Source organism: Gymnogyps californianus, chromosome 2 (genome assembly GCF_018139145.2).
Source record: "Gymnogyps californianus isolate 813 chromosome 2, ASM1813914v2, whole genome shotgun sequence".
Taxonomy (NCBI): Eukaryota; Metazoa; Chordata; class Aves; order Accipitriformes; family Cathartidae; genus Gymnogyps; species Gymnogyps californianus.
In genome coordinates, this window is record NC_059472.1 from 98,438,459 (window position 1) to 98,457,858 (window position 19,400).

General features: G+C 35.8%; 1 protein-coding gene across 4 annotated transcripts in view; it reads left to right on the plus strand.

Moving 5' to 3' along the window:
* DTNBP1 (dystrobrevin binding protein 1) overlaps positions 1 to 19,400 on the plus strand; it is a 73,988-nt gene that overhangs the window by 19,298 nt on the left and 35,290 nt on the right. For all 4 annotated transcript variants that reach the window (XM_050891190.1, XM_050891191.1, XM_050891192.1 and 1 more), the window contains 2 exons: positions 657 to 789; positions 15,408 to 15,430. In XM_050891190.1, the coding sequence (XP_050747147.1) occupies positions 657 to 789; positions 15,408 to 15,430 (156 nt within the window). The remainder of the gene's footprint in view (positions 1 to 656; positions 790 to 15,407; positions 15,431 to 19,400) is intronic.

A 19,400-nucleotide genomic window follows, 5' to 3' on the forward strand; every position in this document is an offset into this window, starting at 1 on the left:
TCAGGGCTTTTCATAGGTGTGATCTCTTTTAACTTGAGACTCTGAACAACCATGGTTAAAGAGGAGATTGAAAGGTTTTGCATGTTTTTAAGCGCATGGATATGTAAAATAGCTAAATCTAGAGATTTGCTTAACAGTAAAGGGTCTGTCTTCAGAGTAAACTTCCATAGTCTGTATTCTTTTATATTATCACAAGGTCATGTAAGAGTTAAAATTCTCCTGGTATGCTTTACTTAGGCTTCATTTAAATAATTTAAGATTAGTACTGGTCTTGGTCAGCACAGTTTTCTTCCTCAGATTGATACCAGGCAGGAAGGGGCAAACTGACAGTGTGCCCAAGAGGCAAAATTAAATTATGGGTTCTGGATGCTTCTTTTCCTGAAGTACAGACCACAAGCCTGAGACCAAGATGCTGGGGCAAATATACTGGTTCAGCGTCTTACTACAAAGGGAACTTCAGATAGATCTCCCTTAACATGGCTCTGCTGTCACTCTTTACTATATGATATGGACTAGAGATTTGTTTATCTTTGAGCTGTTTATATATGTGTAATTATTACCATGTTAATTATGTACCTTTATGAATTCCTGTTTCTGTTCAGGTGAGTTGTCCATCTATTGATACAATTTGATATTCATAAAAGTATTTCTTATAGCCCAGCTAGAGGCAAATTTTGAGGAAATGGAGAATCATCTATTGTGTCTTGAGGACCTATGTGAACAGTGTGAGTTGGAAAGATACAAATGTATGCAGACATTACAGCTGGAAAACTACAAGAAAACAAAAAGGTAAATAAAACAATTGCTATAAATATAAATTAGCATAAAATATAAGCCTTTTGTGATTATTATTTTTTCCCGTATATAATATAATATAATCTCTTTTACTTTCATCTTTTAAAGAAGCAGTAATCTTTGACAGGAATTTGCAAATTTGTAATAGATTCATTAAGTGTTTGTCTAACTCTTGGTGATGAACAAAGTGTGTGTATTTGGAAAATTATCACTACGTTGTTGCTAAGATGAAGTTGTGCTTATTATTCTTTACAAACAATTGGGGTAAGGGCTGTTGTTAATAAGCACTGATAAGTTGTTGTTTCTTTTAATCCCTTGCCCTGTTTTTTGAATTTTTTTTTCCCCATGTATTGTAACTTGTAAAGTTAGGAACTGTATTTTCCTCTTATCTTCTCTTCAGTTCTATCCTATCCTGTACTATGAGTACCTTTTACTCCATGTGTTAGGTATTACTCTCCTGCCATTCTCTTACTTGCAAAGACAAGTTTACCTAAAAGATAAAGTAGCAAGAGATAAATGTTAAGAGCTTAAATAACTTGAATCTTGACTTTCTTGTTTTTGTTGCTGACAGTGCCAAAAATAACCTTACTGAAGGAGATAAGAAAAGCAGTATTAAGTCCATTATATAAATGAGGAAATGAGGAGTTAAATTGAAGCAATTTGTCAAAGACAGTCTCTGACAGCCTGTGTTAGGGAGTGGTGGGTAGATCCAGATGCTGACAGACCTGGAGACAGCACTGACATGGGGATAACCAGGTTACTTGATCTGTCGAACCAGGTGTCCTCCTGTTAGCCAGGGGAAGCACCCTGGCACCCTCCCCACTTCTCTTGATTGCGGAAGCAAGTTTGACTCATGTGGTATGGTCAGAACAACTGGTTTGGTTTATGGTCCTAATTAGGATGTGGTGATCAAGGGCAGGGCTGCGCCAGACAGTGCTGGTCACATTTTGCATAGCTTATCTGTTTTCCTCTTTTTTGACCCTCCTTTTGCCACCCTTGTATCTGTTTTTCTTTTTCTTTTTTTTTTTAATTGCAGTCTCTTCCCAAATAAACAATCCACCCCTAATTACTTTTTCCCTGTTGGTCCCGCTTTTGGTACTCAAATTTGGTATTTCTGATACCATTATCTAGGGAATCTTGGCCTTCTGTGGTGTTACAGATACGGTTACCGAAGTACTGCTGGCGTTGCAAGTTCTGCCTCCCAGAAGGTCCCAGATACCTTGAAGGTCCCCCTTCAATTTTCTGTGAAGTTTGGCTGTTTCTAGCTTAGCTCCCCTTTAACCATGTGTGAAGTCCAACCATCCCTCATGGTGCTATCTGTAGCTTTTGTCAGCTTCTTACTATGTTATCTGTCACATCCAACAATTTCTCATGTCATGTCCTTTAGTTTTTCACATCCTGTTCAGTTAGCTTAACCTCAGGCCAGGGCCTCAGCAGTGGTCTTGTCATTTTCCTGCAACCTGGATTTTCTCTTTCCCGAGCCAGGGCAACACCATTTTCTCTCTGTCCAGGAAGAGTCAACAGTAGTCAGTATGGCTGAATATTCACTTGTTCGGACCTATTTAAGTAATTAAATATTTAATAGTAATAATTTAAAAATTCTAAATATGTGCTATTTAACAAAATAGCATACAAATTTTAAAAGTGCATAAAGCAACAGATTTGTACCCCCTAAAATATAGTAATCTTTCTGAAGTTTTCTGAATTTTGTTTGTTCTCTCTGCCATCCTCACTCTCTCTCCCCCTCCCCTAGCCTCTGCTGTCAACATAAAAATAGAGTGTTAAACTGTTGCCTACTCTGCTTAGCAACATCTAATCAGTTCTATAAATAGAATGCTAAGCAAACTACTTAACATAATTATAAGCTGATTACATTTGGTCAGATCTAGACAAAACAGGAAAAATGCAGATAATTTCTGGTTGATCATTACCACTGTATTTATTTAGGTAAGAAATTAACTGCTAGCTCATTACTAGAAGGACACTTGCCAATGTAGATAGTTGAAGAACAAACAGCCAGTTAACTTAATGTGAGTGTGATTTGTTATATATGTTTGGAACTCATGTTCTGTCTTCCTCTCTTTAGTGTTTGGGGGTTTTATTGTGATACCAGCTACTGGAAGAATCAAATGGGGGTTTAGGAGTCTTATGCTCTCTCTTTAACACAAAAATTATTTTCAGGGAGTGAGTGGTTTTGTGTAAAAAAAAGTATTTCCTGTGTTTTGACAATATAGGGGTGAAAACTGAGATGGACACAAACTCTAGAAATTGTGATTATTTTAAACATGTAACAAAAAGTAATTTTATTGTAAAGTCACTGTAGAGCTTAGGCTAGAAGCTCATGTATTTCAAGTCTTTTGAAAAATCTTCCTATATGAAAGATTTAGAGGAAGGTGCTTTAGGTCAACATTAAACCTTTGAAATGCAGCTTACGGTAACTATGGGAACTAATTTTCAGAAAGAGGTCTCCCTATTAAATAGAGCAACTTTATTTCAGTTGAAACAGATCAATTTTTTCCCTATTGTCATTGTGTTGAGTACTAGTTTCAAAGTAGATTCATGAATCCAAGGTGTTTTCCACAATATATGTTAAAGCCTGGTGTTTGGGGGAATTGATTGTTTTTCTGTGTGCTTATCTCTGGATTTTTAATATTCTCTTTTTTGTTTTTAAATCCATTGATCAGGGTACCAGTAAGGTTGTATGAAATCTAGATTCCACGCTCTAGTTAGTCTTGCTGCAATTGTTTGCATGTATGTTGGCATTAAACCGTGCCGTTTTGTTTCCTGTCCTTTTCTCAATCAAGCACAATTCCTCTTCCCTTCACCCTCCTACTGAGGATGTACTGTTTCTGATTGCAGAAAACTCCTTGGATCCCTCCAGTCTCCTATGGCAATTCTTGCATTCCCAGGGCAGTGCACTGTGCCCTTTAGGAAGCACTGTCAGAAGCTCACTTTTGTGCCAATTTTTATGTGCACTGAATTGCAGGCTTATGGCTTAAGATAAAATGATTCTGTCCTGAAGCTGTACTTTCTATGAAGCTCTTAGAACCATTTGTATCCATTTCAGATAGATCACCGTTTTTTGAAAAATAGCAACTCCTGGTTATTTTACCAATTAAAAGGAGCTGCCCAACTGCAACATTTTGTAGGAGTACATTGGAGATGGCAGAGTCCTTGTCACTGGAAATGAGTAAATATATTTTACTGTGTGTCATTTGACTTTAAACATAGTTGTCTGAATTCTAATTTTTTTAGGATTTCTTGTTTAAGAATCCTTTCTGTTTTTCAGTACTTGTCTGCTTTGAGAACAGACATCGAAGAAAAATGAATGAAGAAATCTAAAATCCTGACTCTGAAGTATACCCTGATGCTAGGGTATACTTCAACAGATGAATGTTTAGTAATATTACAAACCTTAGTGGGACTACTTTTTTTTTTTCCTTTCTGGTGAGATTTAAAGAAATGCTTTACCTGAAGAGAAAATACGTTCTTAAAATGTACATTTATTCCTAATTTTTGGATTTTAAAGGTTTATTTGTTATCAAATAATGTGTAACCCATGCATTGGTAATTAGTACAGTAGTTGAGGAGATGGACAGATTGTCATAATTCTTGTTAGATGCATTGCCATGCCATGATGAGGGTTTTATGCTTCTGGAGGAGAAGAATGTTTGATTCATTTTCTCATTCAGAAGGGTATAAAATTTACGGCAATTGCATTGTGTAGATTAGAGATATGTATGTAAGAAAATGTCTTAATCAGTTACCACTGTTAAGTTTATTTCTTCTGTATGGTCTTCTGTTGGTTTTAGCTCTCTTTCTAATTGCTTTGGGAACAGAAGGGACAGTAAGGATTGTTGCAGTTAGATACAGTGGCTTATGCTAGGCCTGACCAACATAAACATTCAAAAAGTAAACACAAAAAACTTCTTTAGACAATTCAGACTAGTCTGCTTTTTGGAAAAGTTCCTTCTAACTTGGGCCAATTAATGGTTATTTACTCACTAACGTACAAAAATATTTTGTATTGTTATTTTTCTGCTGCATGTTGCTTTCAAATATTATCTTTACCTCCTGCAGTATCACAGTGAAAAGCTGTCATTTTTTTGTGATCTTGTTTAACTTAAATTAATTGGGTTTTTTACCAAGGTCAGAAGGGAGAAGAGGAATAGGTAATAGACTGCCATACAAAATCGTGTTGCCTAAAAGAGGACTTCTATGTCTGTAGATCTTGTTTAGATCCCATAGCGTTCCCCCAGTGATAAGCTAGAACAGTACTCTGTACAGTACCTCATTTTCAGTGATGACTCCCATCTGGCAGTAATAAATTTAAATTGTACCTTCATACGCCTTTTAAGCTTTACATCTTAATTTGTCAAATTAACTTTTTATATGTAAAAAATATACCATTGTTGCAAATGTTTCAAACAAGTATATTTTTTCCTTCCAAAATTAAATGTACTGTGAATTATTTCTAAGACTCTAGCTACATGTTTCATAGTTCTCATCAAAATTTTCATCAAAGTAAGATTTCATGCCATATTCTTCTTGATCAGTCTTCTAGTGGTGTAGATTTTCAGCTGCTATACCTCCGTGTACCTGGGTACATAAATAATGATTTTGCAAGGGTGGATGCAGAACTTTTATTATCTTCAGGACAGCTTTCGCAGTAGACATGCAGGGGATTATTGGCTTTGAGTTTTCCTTGGGCATTAATTGTATGGCTGTAAGTTTCAGTGCTCAAAGCAGAGTTCACATTGCAGGCATCTTTTCCATCCTGCTGTTCAAGAGTTTGCATACAGCACAATCAGTAGCAAGTGTTTTCATGGTGATAACTGGCTGGAATTAATTTTATGGCCATCAGTTATTGCACTTCTTTGGACAGACAGATGGAATGAGAATTCCTATTGATCCTGAAAAACGGGGCTTGCACAAGCTTTGGATGAATTCCCTTGATAATTGTGCTTCCTTTTGTGTAATTTTAGGGCTCTGAACTTTCTTTTGTTTGCAAGAACACTTGCAGTACAGTCTTTTGCATGCATCAAACCCAAAGGAGCAGGCTGCTTCCTTATTAGTGAATTTTGCTCCCATCAGTGCTCCAAGTATTTGAAGACATTGGGCAAGACTGAATACATAGCAGATCAAAAGATTGTAGGGTTTTGGGCAGTTTTTTATATTATTTGCAAAGTGTGAATGTGCAGCATAATTTCTGTCACTTTTAAGTTGATTTAATTTTGCCCTTCTTTTGTGGCGGTCTTTGCTTGATGCAGAGAGACAATGACATTGTTATAAAGAGATTTGTTGCATACATTCTCCTTATAGTTTCATTTTCTTTTGAATAGGCATATAACAGATTTTTTTCTTTGTTGGCTTTTATGACCTGTGATTAAAGACTGAATGTTTGTGTTGGATCCTCTGCATCTTACAGCACCTTTCACTAATGTTTTCTAGAAAATGTTAAACATTACGTCAATCCTGCATAATTTTTCTCTGCCTTTATGTAGTGCTGGTTACTGGGCATAATCTGCAAATCCTGTCAATCTGTTAGTACTAGGCATTCTTTGTCCAGACTTACTGTACCAATAATAGAAACAGATGGTTTAGGACTGCCTTAATCATTGTTTTGTACTGTCCCTCAACTCAAAACTGCATCAAAGTAATTCATTCATTGTGGCTAGTGGCAGGAGAACAGGACTTAGGTGTTTGTCATTACCACGCTGAAATCCATTCTCTGCTTTTGAGCAAGGTACTGTGCCTCCTGATAAATTCTGTCTTTCTTCATTATGAATTATTTTCCTGAGATTTTTAATAATTCCTTTTCACTTGCATCCAAAACCAATTTGTTTAAAAATTGTACAAAAAAATGTATTAAATGCATTTATTGACCACACCTCTGTGAGGGAGATTTTACATTCCTGTGTCAAAGGGATGTGTTGAGGATGCCTGAAGTGGTACAAGTTGTAACTTCTAACTGCCACAGTTGCATTCATGCTGTGTGGAACCACAGCGTGAATGGTAAAGAGTGGACGTGGGGTTACAGGCTTTTTTTAGTACTTTGTTGTTGTGGACTTGTGGCCTATTATATGTCACTTAGTGAATAAAGTCTGGCCAGTTTTTGAATAATGTAATTTTTTTAATGCTTATGGGGAAATTGATGGCCAAGTTAAAGGAAGGTCTGGATTTTGTTGTGTGGCTGTTTACCAAAAACAGGTTTGCAGGAGCCCTTTTTCTTTCTAGGAAGGACTGAAGATGGTGGAGTTGGCGGTGGAGGTGGCCTTTGATGGTGGAGTTGTTTGTACCTTGTCTTAAACTTCAGCTTCTCTCAAATTTCTTTGTAGCTTGTAGTTGTTTGTAGCTTCTCTTAAATTTCTTCTCTCAAATTTCAGCATTAAACTTTGATTCCTGAACTTTTGGTTGTATGATAAATATAAACAAACTGTGCTGATACAGGTATCTTTTAGGGATCCAATGACATTGCATGCTAAGATAAAAGTTAAAAAAACCTTAAATTTAAAACCTGTCCCCTTTTTTTGGATAGCAACAGGATGAAAGCAAAACTGTAAAAACTGAGTCCTGTGCAAAATCTTACATCTGAAGGCATAAGCTTTTAGAGGGAGCTAAGAATTTATTCTGCATTTCAGATTCCAGTTTGGAATGGTTCCAATGCTAAATGGCCTGTATCAGTCTCTTAGCAGAGAACAAAACACTTGGTTGCTTTTAACGATTTCACTTCTTCCATTTTCTTCTGTTTTTAATGCCATCTCCCTGATTTTTACTGTTCTTTTGAATGATAGCACCTGAAAGGTGACCCCCCAGTGTTCTTCATCAAGATAAATATTTGTTTCTTTTTTTGAAACATCCAAAGAGAAATGCTTTCACTGTACTCTGAAACTGCTGAGTATATATTAGGGTAGTATTTGTTTTTAGTTGTATTTATTAGCTTGACTACCAGGTAATGTTTGCAGTTTCTGTTATGAAATTTTGCTTTGATCCATTCGATCTTCTGGAATGAAGGTGATGTAGAAGTTTTGCTGGAAGACACGGACAGACTTCAGCTACTTTTGTAGCTCCATTTGAGTACGGAAGCAAAAAAATCTCCATTGCAACGTCATTTAAATTCCTTAGTTCTCTGCTCTGCTCCTTTACTGGATAAAATTTCACATTTGATGGTGAAGAATCCTGACCTGTCTTCAGTGTTTCTTCAGTTAAATAGAAAACCTTGCCTGTTGCTTAATTCCGATGATACTTTAGTAGTAGTTTTAGTTTATATTGATTTTTCATTACTTAAAGGCTTTTCATTGCTTCAGGCTCAAAGGTATTTCGAAGTAGTAGTTGACCTAAGTGATCTGAAAAGGGTGCTTAAGCAATCTGGGGGAGGGAAAACATTTTTGTGTCGTTGTCATAAGCGCTAACCCGAAGTACACAAAAAAGTACTTAAATTATTTCTGTGCACCATGCAAGTGACGTAAGTTTTGAGTTCTCAGGTTTTTTGCTTTTACTTCTGATGACATCCAGAGGAAAGTCCCTCTCATGGCTTTTTAGCTGACTAAAGCTTGAATCAGGCTATGGAAGGAAATTTTTTTTTATATCATTTTGAAAACTTAACTGTATCAGACATAACAGGTGAAATGCAGTATCTCTCAGATTTTGTTTTGGATCTTGTTAGGTGCCAGAAAGATTTTTAAATGAAATTGCAGATAAGCAGTTACACCTTCTTTAAATGTTAATTTTTGTTTGTAAATAGCATTTACAACTCAACATTTATAAACACATTTCATTGTAAAATCTTTCAAATTTAATATGTAATTTTCACCTTCCATATACTGTCTTGAGATTGTCTTTTGTTTACGCTTGAGTCTAGTAGTTTGAACTTATTGGCTGTTACTTTCAGAGCTAGTGTTAGAAAATCATTCCTGACATTCACTTATGACTTTGTTACTTTCTTATCTGCCTACTCCTTCCCTGAAGATAAAACATGGAACTGTCAGTTCTGCCTGCTGGCATCATTGTAAAGAACTTGGTGTTTCTGTGGTCTCTCAGTATGTAACTGAATTCCCTCGTGTTTTGTTACATTTGGAAAATTGATCTTAGTATTACAGCCCTTTGCAAGATACAGTAGAACCTGAGAACCTTGTCTTACTTTGTTGAACAAACTAAGTTCCCATTGATTTCATTCACTTAAAGCAGGATGTTTTTGACTACAGTGGATTTAAAAAAAATATTTTTTTAATCTACATTCTTATTTGGCTCGGTATTTACCAGTGATTCTGTGGGTTGAGATCATATGGGCAATATTTTTAAATTACTGATGACATTTATTATCTTGAGGTGATCAAAGAATAGTTTGACTCCTTTGAAAGCCATTGTTTAAAGAAATATAAACAAGAATTTGTAATGAACTGAGCAGCCAAGGAATCACTGATAATTCTTCACCTTTTACAGGTGAAAGATAGGAGGATGATTGGCTTTCAGAAGTGTTTGCAAAGCTTTGAGCTGTCTGCATTTAATACACTACTTAAATCTTTTAAGAATTTCCCTTATGGATACCTGCTGAAAACAGTGTGTAACTGCTGTGCAAATGTACAGCAGGATGTGTGGTTTTGCAGTTACTGTCTATTCCTCAACTGGATAGTGAAAACATGACGATGGTCACTACTAGATGATCAATAAGCTGTTAAGCAGAAGTTACTATCTTTGACACTTTGTCTTTCTGTTCTGTTTAAATTTTGTTAAAAAAAAAAAAAAAAACCAAAAATCAAACCCAACGAAACCCACTTCAGCGAATCTGCTACTGCAGGCCTTATATTAAATTCTGGTGAAGTTGAATCAAGGCTTTGCTACACAATTGTGTTCTGAGTTCCAGGTGTTGGGGAAGGTGTGGTTTTTTTAGTAAAAAAAGTGCTGACCTGTGCGATTGTAAAGAAAGAAGCGAATTGTGAAGTAGTGGAAACATCTATGAGTTTGCAGGCAGCCCAGATTTTAAATGTGATTATTAATGGACCTGTTTTCATCAGCTACTTTAATTCCTTAAATCTAAAAGTGACAAGAGAAGACAATGCAGGTATTTCCATGCCACATGCTTTAGCAGAAACATCAAGCTTAAGTAATTATAAACCCAGTTGTCATCTACTGGCAGCTGTATTTTCTTGATTCATAATGCATTTTTAGGTACGAAAAAATGTTGGAATATGGAAAATCAGACATATATATTCAGTCTAAGATGGAATACTTGATTTAAGTGTTGTTTGGATTTGGCTTTAGGTAAGAGGCCCCCTTTCAATGCAAGATGTGCTTTTCTTGAAGTAAAAGTATTCTGTTGAGGCTATATGTGTGCTTTATTGTTTACCTTAACAAAAGCATAGAAAGGGTGAGACTGCTTCTGTCCTCTGCTTTCAGTTCTCTGTTACGGCCTGTGTCTGTGCAGGACACTTTCACGAATTACATAACTTTATTTCTATGCTCTCTCTAGAAGTGGCTGCAGATTAATATTGATAAATTTGTCCAATTGCTGTAGAGCAGGTGGAAGCCCTGTACTAGGGCCACTCTGTCCTTCTCTGTCTCCACGCTACATTGGTTCAGGAACATCAAATGGCTGACCTTGAAGCCGCCACATCCTATAACCCAGTTGTGCGAACCAGGAGCCAGGCACTCTAGATGGCTCCTGTGTATTGCAGAGCACCACATTAGGGTGTATTACATGATCTCTAAATCTGGCTGGATCACCTAGAAGATAGGAAGGATTGAATTTTGGAGTAATGATGTGGTGTCCATATAAATTGAATTTACAGGATTTTAAGCATTGTCTGTATACTTGCACGCAGTTCTAGTTTGTGAAGTTGGAAACTTCCAGCAAGCATTTGTCTTTGATCTTTACTTGTCTTCCCCCTCTTGCTTTTCCTTCTCCTCCCATATTCCTCTTTCTGGATTTATTTTTGTTTAGCAGTGATTTCCAATAGAATCTTCTTCCTAGTGTCTATCTGTTCTGCCCAGTGACTAAAGCAGGGTTAATCCAACAGTGCAATGAAAAGCCTGAGAGGAATGGGAAGGTAATTGGGAATTTGTATTTGCCTTCTAACTGTTCATGTAAGTTCTGGTCATGTCAGTTACTCTGTGGGACTAGTTATAGATTGTAGACAGTTTGCTTCATCTGTGGTCTCCAAAATCATATATTCTCACCACAATCCCTCAAGCTCAACTTTTCTGTAAATGAAGTTGAGACCACTGAGAACATGATCATAACATTCCAGATAACTTAAAAATAATAGTTCAAAAGACACATCCTGTCTCAGCAGGGCTTCAAGGCACTACAGTTTTAATTCACTTCAGAATTGATTGTACTTCTTGCAAATAAAAATTTGTATAAACGGTATGCTTCAGACTAAAACAGGGTATTGTATTTTTTCAATGGCTATATATCTTTTTCCTCTGTATCTGTGGCTCAGGTCTTTTTTGATGAGATGTTTCAGAGAAGTTCTCAATGGAATCTCTTGCATTAACAGTGCTTTGATTTAATTTCTTTAGGTTCTTTTGAATCATGAGACATTATCAGCTGTGCCTTTTTAGGCATGGTGCATAGAGGGGTTTATTGTCAGATTTACCTGTGTCCATCATACTCAGAAGGGGCCGAGAATCTGATTAGTGTCTTTCTTATGCTGGCGTTAAAATATACCTGAATATCATCTTTGTCCTGACTTAAGTATTATCTTGAAGAAGTTCGCAACCAGGCTTATGCAATTGGGGTTTTGCTGACGATTGTTGCCCTTTACTGGCTGCTATCCTGTTGGTCATTTTCAACTGAATTTGAGGGGTATAGAAGTTCACAGAGTAATTAAGCCCCCCATCTATTTTATGAAAACAAGCAACTGGAAAGGAAGAGGTGAAAATTACTGCCTATATGTGTGGCCAAACGGTTTTCAGGGGCACAACTCCAGTGTAGATGGAGCCTGTACAGCTGCTTGCCTCAGGAAAGAAGCTGGGCTTCATGAGTTGCACTGCACACAGAACAAGATTACTTTTAAAGTGCTTCCGTGCCTTTATAGTCTGATTATTTTAGCCTTTAGCCTGTTATTTTAGCCTTTTTTTCTTGCTCAGTGGTACTAAACTTCATCTTCCACTGAGAGGAGGTATTTATATTATATTTTAATACAACCATTAATTAAGTCCTTTCTTCTGAAAGCTTACTGTTCACTGTAAAAAAGTAAAGAATTATTCTTATTTGTGTAACAAATCAGATTTGTTGGCACTAACCTAAAATTTAGTAGCTAAAGTAAAAGAGGATATAGTCAGATGCCAAATAGTAGGTTGTATTGATTAGTGGTCAGACTCAGCATGGGAGTTCCTTTAATCCTGGATAGATGCTGAGCAGCCTACACTGGGCTTCAAGAGCCTTCATGTGTAGCGAGGCTAGCGGCAAGGCAGATTTGTGTTTTCCTTCTAATAATAATGGAAAGGATTATCTCATCCATCTGTGAAGTGCATGAATTTTTTTGGCCGAAAACTCTGTAAAATCCAGAGGCATTTCTCTGTGGAAAGCTTTCAATTGCCTTAAACTAGTTAGACAAATGGGGTAGAGAGGAAGGCTAGCCTTTTCCTGTGGAAAACATGTATAGGGTAATACACTTTTGAGCTGAAGCAGTTGACGGAACTCTTCTGCTGAGCTGATTCATTGTACTGCAGTTTTGTCTTCTAGTATGATGATGTTAGTAAGCTATCCATCAAAGGCTGAGCTCTGCTGCTGTAGCTTTTGTATAAAGCTAATGTGAAAAATGATCTCAAAGAATGAACAATTTAAAGTAAAAGAAAAACAAATACAAAAATGTAATATATAGCATCAAAGTTGGTAATTTAATATGGCAAGATCTAAAATAATGAGGCAGCAGTCCTAGCTACTCATCCAGGCCTACTTCCAATGCAAGTTTTTCCTCCTGCTTGCCTTTTAACCTCGTTTTGAAGACAACTGTTTTCCAAAATTATTTTCATTTCAATCTTTTTCGATTTAATTACTCAAACTAACTGCTTTTTCTTTTATAGAGTGTCTGTGTTCCAAATACATAGTTTCCTTCTTAATGTAAGTTCAATGTACTTAGTTCTGCAGATGATTTTTTGTCTCTAGATTCATAAAGATGATGTAGGAGGTATCTTCTTCCTGACAGTTTATCAATAAATACAAAAATATTTACTTGCTTACAAAGGGGAGGAGAAATGTAATACTTTGTAATACATTTTTTTCTGTACATCTGTCTAGAACTTTGTAATTACACATCTAGAAAATGTACTGATATAATCTTAATCCATCTGTTCTTCCAGTGTCTTTACAAGTCATAGTCTCCTTTCCACTTCTAAGTTTAGTGTCTGGTTCTTACCAAAGCTGCTGATGAACGAGATTTAGGATTAAAATTTAAAAACTTCAAGTTTTTATTTGGACAAGTTGAGTAAATTAAAAAAAAAAATCCTCCATGTTGCTGATGCAGAGCATATTTTCAATGAGCATGTTTTTTAATACATATTTCTAAATGTATGTTTTATTAAGAGTGTTGTGAGAACCCGCAAAATGTGATTGATTCATTCATGTTGTCTAAAATATAAAGAATCATCAGTCTTTGGACCTGAATTGGTATGAGGATACTAGGAAATGCAGATTCTTAGATTCTAAGTCTGTATTTTTACTGTATGCTGATCAAAGATATTTTAAATTTTTCAGAGGTATGTGTTCGAAAAAAAAGTTTTGTCAAATATTCATTTCCAGCTTTCTTAATGAACGGCAATTATATATAAGGATATAGTGACAGCATCTTAATGCATCAACCCTAAAAATATTGATGGATTTTGAAAGGGAAAATTCTGGGGTTTTAGACAAAAGCAATGAATATTGCTGTCAGTTGGTTACTGTATTACCATCTTGTTTGCTAATCTGTTTGAACACAATGACAGTAATTGTTTTGTCTTCCCTTTTGGAGACAAGTGGCATAAGACCTCCTGATTGTAGGCACAAGTAGCATAGGTTTTTTCCTCTTACTTTCACAAGATGTTTCCTCAGTATGGTTTTGCTTCAATCTGTGGAAAACAAGCATTTCCTGTGATTGTTGTTTTCTCAACTAGTATGTCATTATTAAAAAATGAGTGCAACTTGTGAGAGAGTTTAAGAATTTTATAATTAGAGTATGCAGGGTAGGAAAAATTTATTAGAGTATGAACCTGCAAATCATAGGTGTTGTGAAGTTGCTTTTTTCTCTGGTAGAAAAAGGGAGAAACTAGCTTGGGAAAGGGATGAAGGAGAAGCAGGAAGGGAAATAGATACTCACAGGAAGTTACAACTAATAGGCTTCTCTACTGTAAATCACACTATAGCTTATTTCCTGGTAAAGCACCCATTCTTTCAAAAACCTGTATTTGACATTTGGTGACAAAAGTGGGGTAGTCACTGAAAATGTGGAGGTAAATGTATTCTCTCACTTCTTTTAGAATACTTTGTCCTGCTTAGAAAATAAATTGTTTCAGGCTTGAAACAGTTTTGTCTGCTCTTGATGCAAGAATAAATGCTGAATTGCATCATCTGTTAGGGAGGAGAAGGAGTTGTTATGGTACAGCATATGTATTGTGAAGCAGTGTATATGGTAGGTGACTCAGTAATGACTGAAGCATGCTTTAGTCTATGGATAGTGAATAGAATCATTTATCTGGACAACTGTTAGTTCAGTCTTTTTTTAAAATTTATTTTTCTTATGATCACTTTTGCTTTCAAAATTCAAAATCTAGGTGGTGTGCAAGGCACAGACTGAAAAGATGTTTGTTATAAATGAGTGTTTTGTGAGGAAAAGGCCAGCATTCTGCCTTTATCTAAGCTATTACTTTGATTCTTCTTTAGCCTCTAAATTCATGATAAATCACTACTTTGTAGCGATGGCAAATGGAGCACTTTGCAATTTGAAAACAGAGAAAATATTTCTCTTAGTTTTATAGCCTTTGCATTCACAATTGTATAACTACTAAAAGTGGAAGGTGGCATGCTGTGAAGGAAAAAAGATACTATTGCTGTTGACTTAATTTCTTAGCTTTCTGGTACGTGAGTATTGTGGGTTATCTGTCACTTTCTGTACTTTAAAATCCTCTCCTCTGAGGAATGTCACTATATGCCTCTGTTGCCTTTAAAGTGTGTTGTAACTGAGTGAGTGATATTGTCAAATTTTTCTCCTTCACTGTTGCCAAAAGGATTTTGAATAGCATTGATGAAATTTGAACACTAATTGTTATTCACTGTTCTATAAATTGGCAAAGCTCTGCTAAGCAATGGATGTTTTTAGTACCTAAAGCCTTAAGAAGTCTTGGTTATTTTTGCAACAGTGTACCTAGAAATTATGTGCCTAGATATAAATGTGCAATGTTTGTATAATTGTACATGTTTATAAATAGTTGGTAGCCTGATTTCTAAACAGGTTGATAGTGTTTGCTTTAGATAAACACACGTAGTAATATTACCCTTATATACGATGATAATCAAATTCTTTGTTTTTTGTCTTTTAATGAATCTTAAACCGTGTAAAGTATCTCCTGTAGTTCTAGAAGTAGTATTTATAATAACGGTGTTTTTTTTAATTCTGCTTTTTCTCCAACAGGAAGGAACTTGAGACCTTCAAAGGTAAATTCTGATTTTAATTTTCTGCTTGAATGTTTGCAAGAGTTACAGTAATTCTTGTATTAAGTGAAACTAGTAAGGACCTGTTCCAGTTCTACATTTGATAATGTTAATTTTATGTCAACCCAGCAGGCTGTTTATTTTTCAGTTTACCTGTTCTTGTTACTGGTTTCTTTGGGAGAGTCATAAGTGTAGGAAGAACACAGATGGTTCTGTTGTCTTAGCTAGGTTTCAGAGGTTCTGTATCTAATTCAAGCCTTTCCCTTGGTGTTCAATTTTGGAAGCTAAGGGCTTTGTCTTGAACTAGTTGGTGTCTTTTCTAGCATGAATGTGGTTTTGACATGTGTCGCAGGCTGTTACTTGTTAGACTTTTGTCTACTATTTCTAGGAAATTTTCGCAGTATTACGTTACATCAGACAAATGCAATTTTTATAGCTCAACTTGTTGGATATACGTGATGATATATACAAATATCTGTCCTAAATAATATGCAATGGCTAGAAACTCTGTCATGTATAACTGGTTTGTCTGTGGTGCCTAGATGGAATATATTACCATTTTCAGTAAATCTTAAATTCAGGCTTACTCTACCTACTAATGTTAATGTTTGATCAGCTTGACAATTGCTATTATCTTTTGCTTTGAATAAGGTGTGACTGTGGCTTTGTGGCTAGTCTTTATTTATGAGAATGAAGTCAAGTACATTGAGTTATGTCAATTAATTGTCTCTTGAAATTGAAAGAAGGGATGGAAATTTTTATCAGCTGCATTTCTCTTTGCCTTTTCAGTTCATTACTATCTCATCTTTACATTCCTAAAAAAGGAAAATAATAAAGCTAACAATAATAGACAAGCAACATGGATTATGTAAAATGTCACTTTATCTGTAGCTTACCATAACAGCCCTTTTTTTTGATTGATTTGACAGCTTTCAACACAGACTAGCTCAATACAAAACCAAAGATAATGCTAAGCTCATTCTGTTCCAAAGCAAGGCAGCTACTTTGTAGTACCTGATGCTTGTGAGAATAGTGAATCCTGGGGTTTTTGTTTGTATTGATTAGGTGTTTTAAGTGAGTTTCTGGAAGCCAGGAGGATGGTTTCCAAAGTTATTTCTCTCTTGGCTTCTTGTTTTTCCAATAGAGATTGTAACTTTATTTGACAGTAAGTATTTTACAAAGACAATTATTTTCATGGAAGAGAAAGGTGTTAGCTGTGTGTTGACCTTGAAATTTATGCCAAACTAAGTAACTGGTTCTGTAATGGATACAGAGGCATACGGATTTCCAATACTAGTTATGAAAGGCTTGTCTTGGTAGCCAAGAGAAGGTTTTTAGTTTACTACATAGAGGGAAAATTGCAAACAGATGCCAAGAAAAAAGCCAAAGTCTTTGCATGTTTCTTCACTGAAAAGTTCAACTGCAGTCTGTGGCTAAAGCAGCCAGTATCAATGGGAAAGGAGTAAGATCTTGTGCTATAACAAGGAAAGACCAGGCTAGAGGCTACTCTAGGTCTGTTGGACATTTTTGAACCAGCTGATCAAATTTATTCTACAATACTCAAAAGAATTGGCAGAATCTGTTGAAGGCTGGAAAAGCACAGAGTGACAGATCTTTAAAAATGGGTATTAAACATCAGTCAGCCTAATTTCTGTGGTTTTTTTGTACAATGAACTGATGGACGAGCTTGTACCTGACAGAAGAGAGAGGAGTGATAGCTAACAAAGTTTCAAGAATAGTCATATCAAGCAAGTCTAAATTCTTTCTATAAGAGGGCAACAACATGCTTTAAAATAAACAATAGATACTGTATTTGACTTTGGCAACAACTTTCACTGTCTTGCCTGACATTTTCCTGTGAAATTGAGATTGAACTACTAAAAAGCAGGTGCATGGCTGATTGGAAATACATACTTGGGGGAAATGCTTTTATGGTTTCTTGTTTACTAAGTTGTTCTTTCTCAGATCTGATGCTACTCGGAATTTTTGTTGTTAACTTGGATTGTGAAATAGAGGTGTTCATTAGATTGGCTTCAGTCAGTCTTTGTCCAACCTTTTGGACCTTTAGCCAATTTTTCAGTATCTAGCATACATTTAATCAGCTGATTAGAAACAGAGAGAGTAAGAGCTTCCTGGTCTTGAAGGATTCATGATTACGTAGTGACAGATGTTTCAGTTCTACGGCAGCTTTGCCCAGTCTAACTGGTGGCTCCTTCTTGCATTTTTCTGTTTTAAGCCACTTCCAAGGCTCACTAGATTTGTGCAGAAAATGGTCTGTCATTTGGTTTAGTTCCGGTTGATGAAGCATGCTGAAATAACTCAGTAGATGACCATAGAAATCCTGGCACAGAAGGAGGAAAATGCAGCAGCAAGAAGAGCAGGAAGCATGTCTAAGTTGCCAGGGTAACACAGTCATCTAAAAAGCAAATACTTCTAGTAGTACATTACCTAATACATTTTAACATTGAGGTGAGGAAATATTAGTACCATTATGTAAAGCTTTTATGATAAGATCTTATCTTGCTTGTAACTCTGGTTTGCTGTATTCGAGAAAGGTTGGTTCCAACTGAAATATGTTAAGTAGTTGGGTAGATGATTCTCTACATTTTTATATTGCAAGTATAGACTACATCCTCAACTAATTCATCCTTGCATAACTGTCCAAAGTGAAATGTGTTCATAAACATTCAGTTCATAAAATATCCAACGCAGGGGCTAGGAAAGAAGAACTGTTTGCAGTACCTTTATATACACTTGCATCTTTCAATGCATGTGCAGTTGAAACCATTGTACATTAAATTGTGTTTTAATGGAAAAGAACAGAAATGCAGTTTTCATAATAGTAACTTGTTATTTGTGAATTTGAATGCTAAAAAGTATTGGCTTCTAGATTAAGGATGGTAAATGTCTTGCATAAAAATGTATTTCATAAATATATAAATTCATTCTATCTGAATCTGCAGAAATTGAAGTACCACAAAAACATTCCTTAAATATGTTTGCTAGAGAGAGTAAAAAGAGGGTTGTATGCATGTTTTACAGTGTCCAGATGTAACTCTCACATTCACTAGTGCTGAGTTCTCATGCCTTGCTCAGGACAGAAAGTAAGTTTTACTGGAATTAAGAAACTGAATGGTATAGTCTGAGGGTCAGAATAGCACAGCACTGGAGACTTGAATTCAGTGATACATCCCATCAGTTTCACAATGAATACAGAAAAAACACTAATTGTTTGTTGGCACTGACCATGAGGATGCAGGTCTGGCTCACAAGGCAGGTGGGCAGCTTCACAGGTCTCTCAGATCTGTTTTAAAACTCTACTTCCCTGGAGTTTTGTGTATGTATAAATATAAATAGATACAGATACACAGGTGTAGTCTGGATGGGACCACTGTAAATTTGTGAAATCTTCAAATGTATATAACCTTATAAACATTTTAAGTGCCCTTGTATACCTAATATTTACTAAAGACTTATCTTAATATTGAAACAAAATCAGCCTTCACATAACCAAGAAACAGAATTGTTTCTGGTTTCATTTAGATGTTCCTACTGTGTGTGCTAAGGTACAAAGTGGTAATTCATTGACCTATTAAGTATATTCTTTGGGGACACCAGGTGTCATCAAGAAGGGGCTCAAACAAAGCTCAGTGTATATGCCTGGTTACAGTATTGAAGAGTGTTGAGAATCCACTAACACTGTTGCTCGTTGGTGTTATTACCTTTAGCGTGAAATAAGTACGTAATACTATTTTAAGAAATGGTGAATTATTTTTGTATTTGTCAGTGGAGATACGGTTTTAGAATTTGTTCCTGCCTTTTTCACATTTGTATTACAGATTGTACTCTCTTTCATCATGAAAAGTAGATTTTATTTTTCTTCCTTTTGCTTTAAGACTATTTACAGGGTCAGACATTCTCCTTTGTTGTTTGCTGTACCCATAGTGTATAGGGGCAGAACAAACCTCTCCAG